This window comes from Pteropus vampyrus, unplaced genomic scaffold (genome assembly GCF_000151845.1).
Source record: "Pteropus vampyrus isolate Shadow unplaced genomic scaffold, Pvam_2.0 Scaffold79, whole genome shotgun sequence".
Taxonomy (NCBI): domain Eukaryota; kingdom Metazoa; phylum Chordata; class Mammalia; order Chiroptera; family Pteropodidae; genus Pteropus; species Pteropus vampyrus.
In genome coordinates, this window is record NW_011888860.1 from 1,271,462 (window position 1) to 1,292,985 (window position 21,524).

Consider the following 21,524-nt stretch of genomic DNA (forward strand, 5'->3'; position numbering starts at 1 on the left):
ACCACTTCTACAAAGTAGTTGGACTTAAGTATATTTGGCATGCTTTTTGCTAAGTTTGGGTCTTGTACTTGGTAAGCTTATCCTATGACTTTGTTTGATCTCAGTCCAGAATTGAGAACTTCATTCAACTTGCAGTCTTTGGTTCCTTTTGCCTTATAGAGAAAATGGAGACCAAGTATCTAGCAGATTATTTTTCTTTTAAATAGATATTAGCATCTATTTTATAGATTTTGAAGAATTTAATGTTTTTTCCACTTAAAACTTGAAACGTAATTTGTCAAATTTCTTCTGTAATCCAATGCCCAATTCTGTTTTACAAAAAGTTTTTCTAGATCAGGCAAGAAATGCCTGTATATACATGTTACATTTCATTGCATGACCTTCATGTATTCACGTTTGCATTTTCCTTGAATTTTACTGTAAGAGAAATTAGTGTGCATGCAAACAGGCTCTAGATATTCCTACTCGTATTAAAATCATTAGACTACCATATCTACTGAAATTTACTGGAGAAGTTTCAAAGTGGCAATAGAAAAAAAAGGCAATGTTTTCTTTTCCTTTTCAGTTTTTGAACATAAACTTTGAAAATAACAAAACAGGTTAAAAAGGCCATTAATGAAGTGTTTTAAACGCACATAAACTCAATAGAAAACTTACATTTTAGTAATTTGGTTATTCCATTTTTCTACTACGTTTAAGAATGAACACAGCTGATTTTTCTTTGATGCAGACTTCACTCTAGGGCTCTCAAAAATTAGCCATATTAAAACCCTTTGGGGAGGTTTACTTTCCTAGTTCCATTCTATAATTTGGAGAGTGGGGAGAATTCGATCTTTTGAAGGTCCATTTCAGCAACGCCATTCTTCGCGAGCAGCTTCTGGAAAGGAGGGAGGCGGTCTTAAATGAGCAAAGATCTTTAAACGACTTACCCCTAAAGAGTCTGTCTAACATTAAATGTATTGTTCTAAAAAACACGGAAATAAAGTAGGCTCGTCTTTTTATTTTTCTCTTTTCTTCAGCAGTTCTATTCTCATCTGTTTTAACATTTCCTGTGCCCCTCCCCCCGCTAAACCTGCTAAGTTAGGCGTTGTCAGAGATACAAAAAAATTCTGGCTTTCAAGGAGAACGTAGGGGATGTGTCGGGAAAGAGGGACCGCTGTGATTCGGGGGAAGTCGAGGACCCTCAGGATCGTGCGATACAGCAGTACAAACGGTCTTGGACTACGGGGACAGGTGGCGCTGGCACAGGTATCCCCAAAACAGAGGACAAGCAACTCGCTCAGCGAGAGGCGGCACCGGCCAAATCCCGCGTGACTGGCCCTCGGGCGCATCCGCTCGCCTGTCGGTTGCCATAGAGACCCGGGTACTGGGCGGGGCGGGAGCTGCCGGAGACTTAAGAGGCCTACCTTCGGCGGCGGCCTGAGCGCGTCCCCTGGCCCCGTGTTCCACCTCGCGCCACCCGGCTCCGCCGCCACGTCCGCGAAGAGGGACAGCGCGTGGCCTGGCGAAGCCCTGAGGCGAGTCCTCCTTCCGGGCACCGGAGCGAAGGGAGCGCCGGAGGCCACGACCCTTCCCGCTCCCCGCGCCCCCCCACCCCCCGTCCCTCCGCCCCGAACCCGGCGGGTGGGTGAGGCTGTATTTGAGCCAAACGGCCTTAGCGGGTCGCCGTCGCCGCTCCGCCATCCCGGGGCTCCCGAGGGCACTGTTTCAGACACCAGCCTTCGGTGCCCGAAGTGCAGCGGCTGCCGCGTCTCCGTCCCCAAAGCCCCGGGAAACATCCGCCCTCTGGGGTAAGGGAGGATTCGCGTCCCGCCCGTGGAGCCGAAAACGCGGCTCACTGAAGAGCTCTGCCCCCAAACCGGCCAGGGAAGAAGCGTCTCCCGTTGCTTCGGAGGCGATTCCCAAGCCGTCTCCACCTCTCTTCCTTTTTGAATGTGTGGAGGTTTCATTGGAGCTTGTCCAGCTCAAAATATTTAATGGTCAGATGGGCCAGTAAATGCCACCTCTTAGTCGGTAAGGCCACAATAGAGTGGGCCACCAGGTGTGGTCCTGCGGAAATAGTGATTTACTGAGATAACCTTTTCTTTGAACAGAGACGATGCTTACGGTACAAGGACAACCATTTCCTGGAACATCTGAATTGTAATTCAAGCTTGAGTTACCAACAAGTCAAGGGGCAAACATGTTAAACTCCACCAATGAACTGCAGTTTTCCAGCGAAAATACAGAAGAGATCTCCAAACTCGCTTCCCTGGCACTGTCAGATGACGCAACATCCAGCGAAAAAAACTCACCTGGTTTACTCGAAAAAACTGGTTATCCGGACTCTGTTTACGTTATGGCAGCAAACATCTTTCAGGGTATTCGAATCGAAAAGTCACCAGAGAAAGTCTTAATAAAGTATGGGAATGAACCCCTGCGGTCCTCGTCCGAGTCTGAGGATGAGTCCTTGCAGCGTTTATCCTATGAGTTGGCTTTCAGTGCCCTGAAATGTGAGTAGTACCAGTCTTGAAGATCAGCACTAAACGAAAATGACAGGATTTGTGGAGTGCAGTCCCCCCTTTTCGCCCCCTCTTACACATCATATTTTGTTTTCAGGCATATGCATATCTTTGGTCAGTTGCAAATGTTAAGGAATTAGGAGAGTTCCAGTAAAACAAGCTCTTTCAAGCCTGGTTTTCACTGTAGATTTTGCTTAGTGCCTTGTTCTTACATGTAATTCACAGCCATTAAATTGAACAAGGAAACAATTCCATTAGCAGGAAGTACAAGAATCCATTGAAGTATCCAAATACAGTTTATCTCTCTGTCCTTGGGTTATTTTCCATTCTCTATATTTACATCTTGTATTTTAGTGTGTGAACTTTCACAGATATAAAAACCAGTAAAGGGGCGGGGGAGAGAAACAGATGGCATACAAAGAAAAGGTGCAATATATTTAAAATAACAAAATTAAATCAACCCCAATAAAGACGGTCCCATTCATAGCCATTAGCTTTAATTTTGGGAGCTTGTGAATTTATTCCTCCAAACTTTCATAAATTCTCTTTTTGATTTGCTTCTATGATTTGAGATGCAATGTTTCGGAGTCCCTCAGTGATGGTTAATTAACAGCTTCTGAGTGTGGAGCTGACCCTGGGGCAGAACCAAATGTTTTTCTAAAAGTAAGCAGTAACATGGCCTGGGGCATTTGTTTTTGTACTAGTTATAATTATACTATATTAATATAATATAGTACAGTATACTATAATTTAAACCCTAAAGTTTATATTGGTTTGTAAACTGACTCAATATAGTTCTAAAGAGAAGTTCCAGAAATGTTTGGAGTATTAGCAGCATATTGAAATGAGCATATGGCTTATAAAGAAACACTTTGAAAGTGCAACACTCATTTGCATATACATTTTTAGTATTAATACTTACTGGGACTCGCCCATCCTTGCACATAGGTAGTTAAAAGTTGTTTAGTTGAGTTCAAATGTCCCATTAGTTTCTTAGACATGATTTATATTTCTGGTTGTCTGCAGAGATGATGTAGTTCAACTCTGAAGCCAGGAATTTGTTAACAGAAGAATTTGTTTTATGTTAAGAGGCAACTTCTCTTTAATTTTCTTTGTTTCTTTGGCTTGTGATTTTCTTTTTTCTTTTAAAATCTGTTTTAATCATTTTTCCTCCTCCAATTTAATCTTTCAGATTGTTTCATTCCTTCCCTACACCCCCTTTAAAAAATGTACTTTTAAAGACCAACCAAAGTGTTGCACTTTAAATAATCAGTCAAATGAACATTTTTCTATTTCTCCTTGCAAGAATGAAATGCAGACTGGGCATATATGTTGATTAGTTGGTATTTAATGTTAATGCCAAAACTCTATTATAGACAATTTGTTTTCTTAATAGAATATTGAATCTTACCTTTAGAAATCAATTCTAAAAGCTTGAAATTATTTTATGAAAAATTATGTACTAACTAGATGGTCATGCTATGGTCATGTGTGTAGAAGATTTATCTTTTTCTTTCAATCTTTATTTTTGTTTTATGAAAGGGTCTTATTACTACTTGATATTTTTCAATGACCCAGAAAATCCCATTTAGATAAATTATTGCCTTTACAAACCTGCTTTTGTTTGAAATGTTCATTTTTATAACTTCCAATTCTAAAATAAGTTGGCTTTGGTGTTTAATTGGTACAGATACTTTCTTACAATAATAATATATTGCTTGAATTATCTATATAACATCTGAATGTTCAAATGGAATAAAACCAGAATTCCTAAATGCAGTGGTTTTCCAAAATAATTAAGAGCCTGATATTTTGCTTTAAAATATTGGAAGCTATCATTTATTTCACATTTACTTTCTGCATTTATTAGTGTTTTATCAATATTTTCACATGATATTTTGTTAACTCACATTTGGTTTATATAGTATAAGTTCAGAGAATCACCGTTCAGAAAAAAAACCTCAGGATTTCTTTCCTCAGGTTTTTTTAGGAGCAGCAAAGCTGTAAAGGTTAATGTACAAGTTAAAGAAAGCTTGGGTAATGGTCCCTTTTATTAGTGATTTTGTGAACAGGTAATTTGATCATATTACTATTTTTTTTTTTTTTTAGGAAATACAAGGGGAAGAAAAAAATGACAAAAAATTCCTTAATTATACAAGTGTTAAGTATATTCCTTTAGTTGTGTTTTATGTTTTTCACTTTTATTGTTTGCTCCTTTGTTGATGTCCCTCTTTGTGTATATGCAGAGAGTATATTTATCTGATTAACCTTTTAAAGGTTTAAAGGGCTTGGTATAATGTTTTTTGAAGTAAAGACAGCCATTATTCCTGTGTTACTAAATAGCCCTAAGATCACTTTTCCGCTAAAGGAGGTAATGAAGAGTAGCCTATTCCTATTGTTTGACTTCTGTAAAGAAGTAAAGTACTAGCAGCTAATTTATTTTTTCAAAGAATCTCTGGATGTTTCAAGGAATACTAAATATTAAAAAAAAAAAACTGGCAAAAGGATTTCTTAAAAAATAAATTAACGAACAACAAATAAAGGAAAAAATAAAAAACTTTGAGGAAAGAAATGTCCCTGAAATTTTTTATCTTATTCCTGGGCTAATTCTTTCTCTAACCTCTCTAGCGGTATGTGGTAGTTGGTGAACATTGAGTCCCAGGAACTGGCTGTGGCATTAACCTGGTCATTTCAGAATCATCTAACCTGTCAGTGAAAAACCTTGTAAATGCTTAATGTATGGTTTGGTTATGGTTTTAGGATTTAGTAATTGTAGTTGGGAGTCTCTAAGACACCCTTAGGGTCAGTGATTTCACAAGGACTCAGAGAACTCAGCAAAGCTGTTATACTCATGGTTATTACAGTGAAAGGTTAGAGAGTAAATCAGCACCAGAAAAGGGTATATATGGTAGAGTCCAGGAGAGACCAGATTCAAGCTTCCTATTGTCTCTTCTCAATGGAATCATATGGATGGTGCTTAATTCTCCCAGCAACAATGTATGACAACACACACGAAGTATTGCCAACCAGAGAAGCTCACCCAAGCCACTGTCTCGGGTTTTTGTTGGGGATCAGTCATGTAAAAACAAGGAGAGCCCTGTGGCTGACCTTGATCTCTCTTTTTCCTGAAGTCAAACTGATACCATGTTGCCCAAGGCCCTAGGTGAAAAAGACTTGTATCAGACGGCAAGATATTCTAACGGTTTATAGAGGTTATATCAAGGGCAAAACCGTTTTTTTGGAATGTGCAAGGTTTGGCCACCCCGGTCTGCTTAGTTAATTCTTGATTGCACAGTGAATTATTAGAAAAATGATCTAGATCAATAACCTCTTTAGCTCTGGTTGTCACCCTAAGAGGTTAAAAGCAATTTTCTTGAATGACAATAATAACTTATATTTTCACAGCTCTTTCTAATTCACAAAACAATTTATATCATTTGATATACCAGTCCCTTGAGATGGAAGGTTCTCATTTTGCAGGTGAAAATTTGTGGGAAGCTCAAGAAGAGATTAAATGATGCAGGTGAAAATTTGAGGGAAGTTCAAGAAGAGATTAAATGATGCAGGTGAAAATTTGAGGGAAGCACGAGAAGAGATTAAATGATACTGAGCAGGAAGAAAGATAAAAAGAGAAAGTGTTTTATCTGTTCGAAATGATGGTAGAATAGCAATCTCATGCCTAATTCTAGTTTTTTTTTGTTTGTTTGTTTCTACATTGTTTCATTTTAACTGTATAACGATTTTGTATTTGGTGATGCCAGTTTGTTTTCCCTGGTATTTACTTCTCTCAGATATTCTTTCAAAAATGTTAGTGGCTCTTACTAATTTTGCCAAAAAGACTTGAATAATTTTGTTGGTTCCCTCCTTCCATACATATAAAACCCTATCTATGTCTTACAATCATAGGAGGGCCTTGACATTCTTGAAGTGAAGGTTCTAGAGGTCCCTCCTATGAAGGAAACTATGAATACATAATAAAAATAGAGAGGGAGAACCTAGGAGAGAGTCAAAAGAAGAAACATCTTCCATTTTTCTTCCAGAATGGAAAGGATGACCAGATGGACTATGTGAGTTTTAGGGGTCCTATAAATAGCACTCTCCCTTCATTTGGAACCAGTTGAGAGAGAGGGAAAAGATGTTTGGGGATATGGCTTTAGATCTCCAATCAAGTGGCTTGCAAATACTTTACTTCTGAATTAGAGACTTCTATCTAACCCAGGGGTTCCCAACCCTGGGGCCTCAGGCCTGTTAGGAACTGCGCTGCACAGCAGGAAGTGAGCAGCTGTTGAGCAAGTGTAGCTTCGTCTGTATTTGCAGCCGTTTTTCAGCACTAGCATCACTGCCTCAGCTCTACCTCAGATCATCAGACATTCGATTCTCATAGGAACACTGGTCCCTGGTGCCAGAAAGTTTGGAGACCACTGACAAGGCTCAGCTGAAGAAGCTCAAACCCCTCCACCCCAACTCGCAGAAGAAACGTGGCAAAGAGCAGCCTGGAATTCATGTATCCCTCCTGCAGATAAGCTGGCAGAGAGGGGAGTAGATGGATGGGGAGAGAGAAAGGAAGAGAGGGAGAGAGGGAGGGAGGAAGGTGAGAGGTGCACTCTAGTCCCTTTTTCCAGTTTCACCAATCAAACTCAATTTTTCTTTCATAGGAAGTGGTAAGGGGTTGGAAGAGTCCAGCTATATTTCTCTAGGGAAGGCCTTCCACATTGAAAACATGAGGAATAGGAATTAAGAGTTCCCTTCAACAGATTAAAGAGAAAAGGCTTTAATTAGTGGGGGACAAGAGACAATTGGAGCTATGGAGCTATTGCGCTGAACTAGGATAGGCAAGATTTACGATCTTCAAGTAAGTCCTGATTACCCAGATCAGGCATCAGCAGTGTTTTATTTAGCCACTCTGGTTTCTTAGAAAAGTAAGATAAGGAAAGGCAGCACTGTGTTATGAAGAGCATGCACTTTGGTGCCAGATTGTCTGGATTTCAACCCCTGATCTGCAATTTGCTGTGTTACTATGAACATCTTACTTCACCATTCTGTGCCTCATTTCCCAATCTGTAAAATAGGTTAACGATGATACCTCAATCATAAGGTTGTTATGAGAATTAAATGAATTAATGTATGGAAAGCACTTGGAACAATGTCTAGCATATAGAAAGTACTATCAAAAGTATGCAACTATTATTAACGTGGATATTACTATGCAAAATGTTATGTTAATTGTACATATACAAAAGTAATTCATTCTGTACAATATCAAAGGCAGTCCGAAGATGGTATTTGACAAGAACCCGAGGAGGAAAAAATCCAGTGTTGGCAAAATCGTGTTTTGTTTTCTTTACATTCATTCTGCCTCTCCATTGCTCAAAGTTCTACAGCCTGTGCAAGTCTGCTATCTTAGAAGTCCTTCATTCTTATGATGCCTCTATATACTGTGACAAAATTGGGACTCATGCTGAGAAACTATGAAGTAGATAGGAATCGGTTTGCAAGTACTAAGGGTATGAAACTCTAAACTTCATCTTCCTTATAAGTGAAATGGGGATATTATCTTGTACAATATAGCCATAATTGGTAGCTAAAATATGGATAATGATTCCCAAAGGACTTCCTATGAAAACTGGAGTCTGTGCTCACAAGTTAGTCACTTCTTAGTTTTCCCATCTCCTAAATCAAAACTGAAATTGAATGTGCATATGGTAGGTGTCCTGTAAATGCTGAATGAATTGAAGCTAGCCTAGCTTACTGTTCCACTGATTAAAGCATTTGGTATATGATGTATATATAGCTTAAGTAGTTATAGCGAAAGGAATACTTGTATCCTGTGGAGATTTTTAAGTATATTCATTTGTTTCCACTTAGTACCTTTGCAGTTATCCCTCTGCTTGGAATGCTTTTTACATGGCAAATTATTAGCTCATTGTCATTTGGGTCTTAGATTAAGTGTCATTTTATCTTATCAGTGTCTTCAGTAGTGAATTCTACAAACTAAGAAATAATACCAATGTAACACAAATTCTTCAAGAGAATAGAACTTTTCCCACTCATTTTATAAGGCCAGCATAACACTAATTCCAACATTGACAAGGATATTACAAAAAAATAAATTATAGATCAACATCTCTCATGAGCATAAACAGAACAAAAATCCTAAATAAAATATTAGCAAGTTGAATCCAGTAACACATAAAAAGGATAAGACATTATGAATTAGATTTGTTTTGATATTTTTCAAAAGACATAAAGATTGGAATTTCTTTATTAATACTTGAACTATTCAGATAATATGCCTTTGACTGATTCCATGTGGAGCATGGGTCATAAGGATCCAGGATTTATAAAGATTACAAATATTTCATCATGTCATTATAATTTAAATCTTTTTCAAGAATTGAGGTATATTTCAGATATGAAAGTAAAAGTGTTTTGTCTAAAGTGTATTTTGATTCCAAAACTTTTATTTTCAGCTTTAGTATATTCAGTAACAGACATTTTTCTTGTTTTGCAGATCAAGATATTTTAGAAACTATATTAATAGATAGCTATATCTTCCCAAGTACCACAATAGTAAGTAGACAACTTTTATATCATTAGCGGTCTCATGATTGTTATTTAGAAAGTACTAAAAAGCTTTCAGATTTAAGTCATAACTAATTTGCTTAAAGCTGAGACTTCTTCAAAATATATCCTTAACTCTTTCCTACTTGTAATACTTCTAAGACTGACTTTAGTCCTTTCATTTTGATGAACATACCCAAAATTGTCTATTTTGAAAGGTTAAGTTTTTACTGGACTTTTTATTTTTTTTCTGTTTTGAAGTCTTTAACTCTCAATCCAACCAGACTATGTAAAAATAGTCATCTTCCTGGCTCTCTTATGAAAATAATGAAATGGAAATTATTGCTATTAGATATTGTTTGAATACTTTTCTTCATGTGTGTTTCCCCTTGGTAGCCAGATCATTTGAGCAGTCTAATTATTGTGATGCTGTATGATTTTCAAGATAGAAAATTTCAAGCTCGTTTCCTTTCTGATAACGAAGAGTCCGTAGCAGAAGTTCAAGAAGTAGAGAACCTTCTTAACAGGTAACTATAAAAGTGAAAAGGATGTTTTATATGAAATCTTTATTATTATTTTCATTGGTAAAATTCTATGCAGTATAATGTGTAGGTAAGTGTTAAAAGTTATAGAGAAAAACATAAAAGTTCCTAAGTTTCTTAAGTTCCTTTATAGTCTTGAACAGGTTAAATATTCTGTTTAAAATCAAATTGTTTTTGAAATCTTGAATTGCAAGATCCAATTTGTAAGTATTTGGAAAATTATGAAAAATTCCTAGTAATTTTAGCACATACTGAAATTAAACTTCATTTGAAACAGCTATTATTTACTTGGCTTTGTTTATAGCTCTTTAAAAAAATAATGTATCAAATGAGAAAATTCCAAAAGTAGATAAGAACCCACTGCTTTGCCAAATTGAAAACTTTTGTTTAGTTAAGAACAAACTAATATGTTTTCATTTTGTTTTGTCGTTTATCCTAAATATCAGCAGAAACCTACTATGGCGATAACAATTAAAATTGGCGGAGAGAACTAATTAAATTAATGTATGTAAAATGCTTAGGTTAGAGCCAGACGCATAGTAAACGGTCAATAAATGTTAAGCGCTACTGTTGTTAGAGCTTTTGTTATTATGCTGTTGCTTAATGGAACTCACAATATAGCAACAACAACAATATTGTAGGAAGACTTTTACCTAGTGAATAATTTGAAACAGTTGTCAGTAGGATATCCAATTTTGTATTGTTATGAGAAATTCAAGTAGTTTCATTTAAATCATTGAAGGCTCAGACCAAAGGACTCAGGTAATGGAGTAATGTTAATAGCTTACATTTATTGAGCACTTAATATGTATTAATTACTGTTACAAGAAGCTCTTTACATAACAGCCTTATGAGGTGGATGCCGTTACCAAACTGTATTTTTACAACTGAGAAAATTGAAGCACAGAAAGGAACCTATCTAATGCCGTAGACCTAGAAAGGGCAGTAGCCAGAATTTAAATTTCAGGAAGGCTGACTCCAGTGCCCAAGCTTTAACCATTTATATGCTATTACTCTTTCTACTTAGGATAGTGAGGCTTGGCTGAAGTACTCTGGAAGATTAAAGGTATGACACAGTCATATCCCATGTCAGTTGTAGCCGTGAGATATTTGTGAGATGTTTAAGATTAGGAATTACATAACTACAATTTAATATACAAAAAGAAAGCTCTGGCTATATGTACAACAGGAATGCTGGTAAAAGATAATTGAGCAACTTTCTGTGATAACATTCGAATTGTAGCAGGAGATGGACTTCTGGATCAAGAATGTTGGAAAAGCCTATTTTTGCTTCCATTTTTATCAGTGCAGTCTGCCTTACAGCTATGGAAGAAGTTTTTTTAGTAACTACAGGATATTTCATTTACACAAGTAGTATGTCTAGTTATCCTAATAGCATTTAGATTTGACCTTTGTCCTCAATCTGATATTGTATATTTATATAAAAATCTGTATAACTGTATATATACTTTATTTCTGTGTGATTAAATTATAATAAAATTTAGAGTTTGAAATTTGCTATCTGGAAATTTTGAAAATTATTTTTTCTTGTACTCACCCCGTATATACAACATGTATATTTTTCTAGGCTTCATACACTAATCTGTTTCATGATTAAATAATTCAGTCAGTAGTATTAATTATGGTAATGCTACTGAACTATGTAAGTATTTGGAAAGACTGTTAAATCAAAAATAGCCTGTACTCATATATAATATAGAACAGTAACTCACCTCCTTTATATTAATTTATTCTTTGATGTATGTTAATGTATTATGTAATTGTTTTTAGTATCCCTTACTGTAATTCTGTGACATTAGGACATAACATTACACAAATCTTATTTTATCATAGCCCTTGAAGGCTTAATGTTTGATAACCCTTTCTATCCTCCCCAAGTACCCCTGTGTTCATTCTCTCCCTCTCTCTCCCTCTCTCCTTCTCCTCCCCACTCTCCACTCTCTCATGCAAGTATGCATATTCACATATTCTTAGGTGAAAAATTCTCATTCTACTGAGTAGATAGATAATAAGCTTGATTTTGTTAGGCTTTTGGCAGGCACATACACTACTTTGCGCAGCCACACACACCACTCTGGTTGTACTCGACTCTTGTGGCATCTCTTCCCTATTTCTCATTCAAGGTTGTCCTTGTGATTTATTATTCAATTAGATTTCTACTGTGAAAATGATTAAATATGGGTCAATTAAGTCCCATATTCTCATTTTTAAAAATTTGGGCTATGAGATCAAGAAAAATGATTGGGTCTTCATGGCGATGCTAACCAATTCTTGTGTTTCTTTTCTGTTATTTGGAACTTTGAGACATGAGATTATCAGTACTGGGAAGGGTTTGATACAGATTCATGAAAGGTTTTTAATCTTATCAAGACTACATTGTTGCCATCTTGAAGTCACACAGCTAGTAATTGACAGAACCTAAATTTAACTTCAGATTTGTCTGACTCTAAATCCTATCTCTTTTACTACATCAGATCTGTCAATCCATAATTGATATAAATATCTGAAGAGATGCACAACTATACAGGGGCAGCAAAAACCAAAAAAAAGGAAGCAGGATTATTAGATTTCTATTTTCAAATATGGCACATTTTTATTTTAGACTACCAAGATTTGAAATAGAATGATTGAAGGATTGTTAAAAATTGAAATCTGTTAATATTTAATTTGTTAACATTTTTAGTGGAATATTTTAGTCTTGAATGCAGTGTTACCAAGAATGAATTTTCTGTCTCTAGTTTTAAGACAAAATTGGCTGCAGCATTGGCAAGATGTCGAATCAAACATGATGCCCTTTCAATTTACAACATTCTTCCAGAAACAGTTAGGAACCAGGAACTAAGGGCCTCCACTTTACCACTTTATGCTTGGATAAATACTTGTAAAATCAGGTAAGAGTTTAATCAGATTCTTTATTCATATTTTAAATTGCTAACCTTTCAAAATAACGTGGTAAGAAATATTACCTTTTTAATGGGTGGGGCCACATCTGGGGGAGTATTGGAGAATTATAGTTTAGTCAGGATCTTACCACCGAATTACCAAAAGTAATTACATAAATATGATAACTTTTCTGTTTTGATTTTTTAACTCACTATTGGCTAAAATTGTAAGTTCCATTAGATGCACTATATGCAGTAATATTTTTATTGTAGGAAAAAGATGCTAGTGCTAAATACATTTTTAATGTATTTTAATTACAACCTAATATTGTATATTTACAGCCCTGAAGAAGTTTTTCATAGTTTGAAGAAAAAAGGCTATAATAAAGTTAAATCTGTACTGCATATTGATGATAAAATCTTTGCTGTGGACCAACATTGCTATGATGTCTTAATTTTTCCATCTCATCTTAAAAATGATCTTCTAAATATAGATCTTTTTAAAGATTATAAACTGATATTTCAGGTAAGTTAACATTTACATTCATTGTGATTTTCAATAATCCTACTTATCCAAAGAATCCCTCCACTTAAACCCTAACACACTGATTATATTTTTTATAGATTATCAGGGAAGTTTATAAGCTCTCATTTTTACCTTGAATAAAGTTAATATTTCTACAATCAGTGTTCTTATTATACTTTGGCATCTTTGTCTCGTGAAGTTGTAAGAAACCTATTCTCCCCAGATTTCATAGATGGGAGACTTGTGTTCCCGCCAGCTATATTTTTCTCTCTCAAGGGAAGATTCAAGAGAAGGTACAAGAATATCTTTTCTTTCTTCCATCTCTGGAGAAGATGCTAGTGCCTTCCTGCATTTGAAAATGCAATATGTAATACTTTCCCATTATCTCTTTAATATAGTCTTACAGCTTTAATTGTAAGAGGAATATAATGTCTATCAATGAGGAAGAAAATGTGCGGTATAATGTGGTTTCAATAAAATGAAAGATAAAAGGTCCAAAAATTAAGTTAAATTAATTTCTATGTCCTTAGATTCCAATTTCTATGTCATTCACCTTAGTCTTCTAAGGTTTATCCCTTCACTGCACCCATATTCTTGGGCAGAATCTCTTGGCCTTATGTTATAGTGACACCCTATTGAGCACTGAGATCAACTGCAGAATCCCCATCTGTCTAGCCCCCTTTTATACACTTGTCAACAAGCTTTTAATCTCTGTGAACTAGTAGCAATTTGGATGACAGCATAGTGGGGAAGAAAGAATGGCAGTAGCAGATGAGTGGGTTTTCATGAATGGATAAAAATGGGAGCTAAGGAAGGAAATCATTAATCTATTAATCACATATTTTTGGGATTTTGGCATTGCCTTATCACTACATAAAAGTTAAATGACAACAGTCATAATTTAAACAAAGTTAGGTATTTTGTTTTAAATCAATTTCTATCAGTTTGCTAACATTGTATTTTAACATGTATTAAGATGTTTTATAGTAAAATGGGTTAGGGTATATCTTCAAGATTCCTCCAAGTACTTTCTTCATCTAAGGCAAAAAGAAGTCAGTTCATGCTTTTAGTCAAACCTTTTGAAATTCTAATCATACCGTTATCTTGTAGGACAAGTCTCGAAGTCTTGCTGTTCATTCTGTAAAGGCTTTATTAAATATGGATGATGATATCTTAATGGTCAATACCGGTTCGTGGTATACAGTTGCCCATATGTCAATCTTAACGAATAATAATACCTCAAAAATATTTGTGTGTGGAGTACAATCACAAGCTAAGCATCCTGACTTGAAGAACCTTTTTACAAAAATGGGATGTAAAAGTATGTACAAATATTTATTCGTTTGATAATTAATGTTTTGCAAGATTTAGAAATATTCAAAATGTTTGAATTTGTTATTTTTTAGTGATGAAAAAACTATATATAAAAACTATACGCTTAAAATCCTCACTAATCCATATTATATCAGTCTGTTCTTATTGCTTAATATTGGTTAAACAACTTCAGTTTAAATTAATGAACATATTGGCACTTTGGTATACTTTTGATAGTTAGCTTTTAGGTTCAAACAATTAGTTAAAGTGGGTGGTAGAAATGATCGTCTTTTAATAAATAAGAGCACAGTCATTGCAATGCTTAAGAGACAAAGATAATATCTAGGATTAGAAGCTAAGTCCCTTAGGCTTCTTATTTTTAAAAAGTTTTTCATTGGATCATGCTGGTACTAAAGATAACATCTTATTATAGGCTCAATGAGGCTGAAAAACTAAAAAAACTTTTGACAGATTTTTGTTTTGCTTTGTGGATGGGGCATCGGCAATACTCAACGTTGGTGGGATTATAAATTTGTACTACTTTGGAAAATTAGTTAATCTCTAAAGTTGAACATGTAACTTAGATGTCAGGAAGTTGAATAAGAGGGATCTAGCAAAGGATCCACTAGAGAAGTGGGATAAGAATCAAGAAAAACTGGATTCAGAGGCTGGCCAGGAATTACATTATTGCTTCTTAGCCCCAAACCCACACTTTGCCATACTTTGTGAGACTGGAACTACACTCTGCATACTCCATTTCTCTGCTGCTGGCTCAATACTAGGCTCTGCCATTAGGAGGTGCTAGAGAGACATTGCAAGACTGCAAGACTGTGGTGGCCATGCAAGAGTCCTAGCAGTGTTAGCCTTGCCCTCTTCTCAGAGATCTAAATCTTAGCTTTGCAGGAGCCCCACTCCTCGGACTTTCTAAGTTCCTTCTTCAATTTTCTCTCAGCCATAGTGGGTAGTGGCTACTCTGCAGTTAATTACTTGTGTACACATTAGAGTTCTCAAGTAGTTGACCACCTTTTACCTAGTTAACAAGGGAAAATAGGAATCACTGTGTAACCAAGCAGTAGAAGAAAAGAAGTTTCTCCTTTTAGAAGTATTCCAGGTAATAAATGAAAAAGGGATGATAGAATCAGAATACAGTAGTCCCCCCCTTACTCATAGAGGGTATGTTCCAAGACTCCCAGTGGGTGCCTAAAACCACAGATTGGACTAAACCCTATGTATAGTATATTTTCTTATACATTCATACTGATGATAAAGTTTAACTTATAAACTAGGCACAGTAAGAGATTAACAATAACTAATAATAAATAGAACAATACTGTAATAAAGTTATATGGACGTGGTCTCCCTCTCTCAAAATATCTTATTGTACTGTACTCACCTTTCCTCTTGTGATGAGATGTGAGATGATAAAATACCTCTATTCTGAAACGGAGTGAGGTGAGTAATGTAGGCATTGTGATGTAGCATTAGGCTACTAACGACCTGGCAATGTCAGAGGAGGATCTTCTGCTTTAGGTGATCCTGGATCATCGAGCCATGACAATGTCAATGGTTGGATGTCAGGAGCAGATGATGTTGATGGTTGGGGAAATTTAGTATTTTTGGACCATGCTTGACCACAGGTAATTGAAATTGTGGCAAGCAAAACCATGGATAAGGGAAGGACTATCATGTGATTACATTTTAACCCATTTGCTGATACCACGAAGGCAAATTAGTTGATGAATATGATACCACTTGTGAAGTAGTTTTGCTCCCCTTTCCTCACACACAAAAAAAGGAATAAAGAAAAGTAAAAAAAAAAATACCCACTGAATTTAATTAAGCTTCTAAAGATCCAACTACTAATTTATAGGAAGCATAGAAGACAGGAACATGTGAAACTACACTCTAGGGAAGCAGTTAGCAAAATCCAGACTGCGGGAAACTCTGGTAGTACAAATAACCAAATTTCATTAAGAAATAAATGGTAAGAAAAAGGAACCTATAAAAAGAAGTTTAAAATAAGACATGTCAACCAATTGCAGCATGTGTACCTTATTTAGATCTCGATTCAAACAAACCGTAAAACATTTTCAACGTGTGACTTGGGAAATTTGAGCCATGATTGGATGCTATTATTTGAATATAATAAGGAATTATCTTTAAAAATTTCATGTGGCTTTATTTGAAAAGGAGTTTTTATCTTTTAGAGATACATGGTGAAATATTTATAGATTCAAAATAATATGGGGGTGATGGAAGTGGGTACAGGTATAGATGAAACATGATTGGGCATGAATGGTTCTCTATTGAAGCTCCATCATGAGTACTTGGGAATTTATTACATATTATGTCTATTTTTGTATATGTTTGAATGTTTCCAATAAAAAGTTAAAAATGGGAAAAAGGAAAAGGCCCACTTGATAAAAAAATTTTTTCAAAAGAGACAGAATAGGAATAGGGAAAAATTGAGCAGGCAAGAGGAATGGGGTTGGTGGGACAATTTCAGGAGTGACTCCTTGGCAGGTGAGGGAAATGGGAACCATTGCGGAAGTAGAGGGGTGGCCTTAAGTTAGGGGCATAGAGAATCATAACTTGAGGGAGAGCAGACCCCCTTAAGCTAAATTTCTGTGCCTCATAAATACTGCTGATACCTATTTTTTTTTTCTGGGGAGTATAGACTATAAAAGGGGATAAAAATGGGAAAGGGAAATAACCATTATTGAACATTTAGTGTAGACTAGGCATCATGCTAAGCTTAACTACTTAATTTCAGTCTTCATCACACTAGGTGAAATAGGCATTATTATCTCATTTTACGGATAAGGAAACAGAGGCTTTGAGAGATTTAACCACATAGCTAGTAAATAGTGAAATTGGAATCAAACTTGATATTTCTGCCTCCAAAGCCATTTCCCTCCTATATAGCATACTGCTTTAAATGGAATCTGAAGTTCAGAATGGAAAACTTCAATTATATTTTTTGTAGAAATATTTAAACCTCAAAATCATTTTCTCAAGTGAAGAGAAAACACTAAGAACTCATATATTAACTTTGGGAAGTTATCAGAGAAGAATAGTCCTCTTTTTTGACTACATTGAAATAACCTGGTGGTGTTGAAGATTTAAAAATGTACAATGGTAAATAGGCATATTTATATACTGCATTGACTTTTAATTAATATTTTTACATTAATTTTTCTATGTTGTTTTCCTCCCAGATATTGAAATACTTCATGAGACATTTCTTAACATTGAATCAAAAGATATTAGATTACAGAAAGTTAAAGTGATTCTGCTGCTACCTCGTTGTTCAGGACTAGGTGTTAGTAATCCAGTAGAATTTATTTTAAATGAGCATGAAGGTACTTGTTTTAATTTTTAATTTCTAAATGTTGATAATAATTTAAAAAATAAAATTATTTAAAACTATTTAAATGATATCAGATATATCTGATTTATTAATAGCTTCCATGTATAAAATATTATCTATCGTGTACTTTATATCCATTACCTCATTTAATCCTTTAACCAATCCTTTGAGATATGGGCACAGGTTATATTCAAAATATTTAGTAATTGGAAAGATGTCGGCAATCAGAACAGATACTGGCCATTGTGCTATTCTGGCATATTCTAGAGTTCAAGATATAGGCATTATAATTTATCGGCATTTTATAGATAAAAAAAACAGAATCAGAAAGATTAATTCATTTTTATAAGGTGAAACAACTAGTTAGTAGCAGAGCTAGGAGTCAAATTTAGAGCTGCCTGATTCTAGAAACTCTATTTTAAATATAATCCTAATTGAGTCATAATCAGGTTTTCAAACTCAAGACTTCCTTAACCCCCAGTATGTATGTTTTATGCTATGAATACCTCAGATTAAATATTAATTCTAGGAATATTTTCTTTGCTTCTTTAATAAATTTTAAACATTTACATTTACTGAGCACTTATAAGGCACTGAGTGAAATGCTGTACTTGGATTATTTCATCAAATCCTGAAAAGAACTCAATGAAATAGCCTTATTATCTCTATCTTACAAGTACAGAATCTGAGTGTGAAGCCCCCACTGCGTCATTTGACTAGTAGGTGTCAGAGCCCAGATTCAAACACAACCACTTTGACTTTGAGGCTGGCACTTCGGATCACTGTCTTATCACAGTGTATTGCCCCTCATTAACTGAAACCGAGCCTTACTCTAATCCTTTGTTTATATTGAAAGGTATAGATAGGGTTAACTTGAATATTAGCCAAGGAAGACATTCCACTAATATTCAGAATATGGTGAGTGACCTTTCTGTTTCTAGCAAGGACACAATTAAAAATGGAGGAAAAAAATGGAGGGAAAGGAATTAATATTTATTGAGCACAACTATGTCTTAGTCAACATTGTAGGTAGTGCACATGCACTATCACTTAATATTCACAATAACTTTCTGAGTACAGTGTTATTTTTATTATCTCTATTTTACAGAGGGGAAAAATCCAAGACTCAGAGAAATTTAGTAAGTTGCCTAAGGTCATGTAGATAGTAAGTAGGAAAGCTTGGATTTAAACTCAGATCAGTTAGCATATTTTCCCCCCATTGAACTACATTATCTTTAATTGGACTTATGCTGTTTCATGTGGAATTTTGACCTACTATAGAAAATTTCTTTCCAGTGAGAGTTAAACAGAAGAATAACTAACTCGGGTGGGAGAATGGTAGGCTGAGAAAATTCCTATGCTAATTTAGGAAATTATCAAAGAAGAATTAGACACTGAAAGAGGAGGGGAAGAAATAGCAGCAGCTATAATAAGCATCACAGTTAAGAGAAGCAGAGCTTAGAACTGTGAGACTCTGGCCCTATCCTGGGCCATCTTGAAGTGGGAATGAAGAACTGAATAAGCCATGAGTAAAAATAAACTAGAGGATGGGAGAAAAGCCCAAGGTAAACTACAAATGATGAAAAGGGAGAAAATAAAAAGTTTCCTAGGTAATGGTAATATTTTGAGGTGACAGGATAAAACAAGAAGTGGTCTTTGGCAAACCTGGAAAAAATGATGGCTTTTGAAGGAAGCTTACTCTGAGGAGGCAATAATAGCCAGAGCCCTTAAGGAGCTGCTGACCTAGTGACCATGGTGGAAATAGTAGCCATAAACTTAGGGAATGAATCCAGACTTGTCAGACTTAGGTACTAGGTGGGAGAGAAGCAATCATGAATTCATTTTGGAAAACATTTTAACATTGAAAACTGTTAGAACCATTGAGTAATATATGAAGTTGGTCATTGCTAACAACTTGTAATTATTTTAAAATGGGATGAAAATGTCATTGATATGGTTTTAGAGTATAATAATGTATAGTACTTTAAAAAGTGATGGATAATTTTGGCCTAGAGATAGAAAAATGTGAAGTGTAAAACTAAATTGGGAAGAAATTGAGTTTAATTAACCTTAGTGATATTACTGGAATAGGGAACAGTCAAATATATGGTAAAAAAAAAAAAAAAAAAAATTGGCTCTCATAGTCCAGAGAGTTACCAAGAGGCAGAATAATACAAAGGTTAGCAATTTTGGCTCTGTGGTCATATTTCTGAGCTAGAATCCTGGCTCTACACTAGTAGCTATGTGACTTTAAACAAGTTGTTCAATGTAAGTTTCAACAGTTTTCTCAGTGTTAAAAGGGTTATTGAATAAAATAATCTATATAAAGTAGCATTCAACATGTCTTAGTTAATATTATTGAGAAATATGTTAAAATTAATTAGAAATGAAAAGTTTCTTGATCTGTTTTCTTGATCTGTTATGAAGACATACATTTGCTTTTCTGAATTTTTTTCTTCCAAAATTTCTTTTGTTAATATTTTTAATTATATTCTTTTGTGTTTTTTCTTACTCAGATCTTACAATAACTCATCAGTTTCTACCTTGGAGAATCAGTATCTTCTCTTTTTCTCTATTAGTCTCCAGACTGACTGCATTTTCTCTTCTGTGCATAAATGATTTAGTTGGCTAGTTGGACAACTATCTCATAAGAACTTGGAGAAAAAAATAAAAATTAAATTAAAATTAAACAAAGTTAGTTTTGTCAATTTAGTTTTTAAATATTTAAGTCAGCATTTTTGTAATGCTATACTTAGTTTTAATAAATATTTTTCATGTAAATTCTTATTAATAGGGAAAATTACTGAAAAGTTAAATAATGCGGTAATAGCAATATATGGAAAACCTGTAAGAGTGATATATTTTAAAGTATTTATTTGCTTTTAGATACAGGTTTACTTAAAGATTTCTCTCAAGGAGGCACGTCAGAAGATAAACTTCATGTTCTTGCTCAACAGCAATATGAACAGCTAACACATGCAATGAAATGTAAGTTTGTCATCAGTGCAACCTTAAAATATGTTGTAAACCTTAGAAATATTAATACTTCATTTCTCTATTATAATTAGGCAGTGGGGTGTGAACCATAAGTGAATTTCCTAAAACACTCAATCTTAGCACTTTCAATTAACAATATTTATTTTTACCTTTTTAATCTGTCTACAAAAAATATGCTTTACTATCATTTTAACAGAGGCTAGCAAGTATAATTAACAGTTTCTTAATGCTGAAGTGAAATAATTATGTACATCCATTATTGTACAGCTTTTTCTTATTTTTCTTTGGTTTCTTGATGTAATTTTTCTGTTGTCACTGTGCCTGCCCCTAACAACTCTTCTACAATCTAAATTTTAATCAAACTCTTATTTCTCTTAGTGCTAAATTGAGAATAGAGAGATGCAATTACAAATAAAGCCCAGATCTCTTGATTTGGTATCTGAGTAACAAGGCTCTTTAAGTATTTATATTATTGCTTTGATCACTGCATTTAGATTTGAGTACCATTTAGATACTGGGTACCACTGCCCTTCTACACATGGATATGGAAATCTAGGATTCTCTGAGAAATTATATAAACTTTTATTAAATCAGTGCATGTTTATCAAATGCCTACTGTAGTTCAGGCATTAAGCTGGTTGTTAGGGATATGAGTATGAATAAATCCTGACCTCTAAATGTTTAAAGATAATTATAGGGTATTGATAATTGAATATATAAAGAAACAGCATACATGAAGTAGAAATAAAACAAAGTGTAAAGCACAGAAAAGGTCTATCCTTTTAGTTGGTGCTACTAATAAACATTAAT

General features: G+C 34.9%; 1 protein-coding gene across 4 annotated transcripts in view; it reads left to right on the plus strand.

Annotated features, from left to right (window-relative positions):
- Nucleotides 1-1,384: 1,384 nt before the first annotated feature.
- Nucleotides 1,385-21,524, plus strand: part of NSUN7 (NOP2/Sun RNA methyltransferase family member 7) — a 38,676-nt gene continuing 18,536 nt past the window's right edge. For 2 of the 4 annotated variants that reach the window (XM_023532215.1, XM_011362775.2), the window contains exons 1-9: nt 1,629-1,790; nt 2,094-2,492; nt 9,013-9,071; nt 9,459-9,589; nt 12,364-12,516; nt 12,850-13,033; nt 14,144-14,354; nt 17,566-17,709; nt 20,604-20,705. In XM_023532215.1, coding sequence (XP_023387983.1) covers nt 2,183-2,492; nt 9,013-9,071; nt 9,459-9,589; nt 12,364-12,516; nt 12,850-13,033; nt 14,144-14,354; nt 17,566-17,709; nt 20,604-20,705 — 1,294 coding nt within the window. In that variant the 5' untranslated portion in view covers nt 1,629-1,790; nt 2,094-2,182. Of the gene's footprint in view, nt 1,518-1,628; nt 1,791-2,093; nt 2,493-9,012; nt 9,072-9,458; nt 9,590-12,363; nt 12,517-12,849; nt 13,034-14,143; nt 14,355-17,565; nt 17,710-20,603; nt 20,706-21,524 lie in introns of those variants that run through there. The other 2 variants (XM_011362776.2, XM_011362777.2) reach the window with 2 other exon arrangements.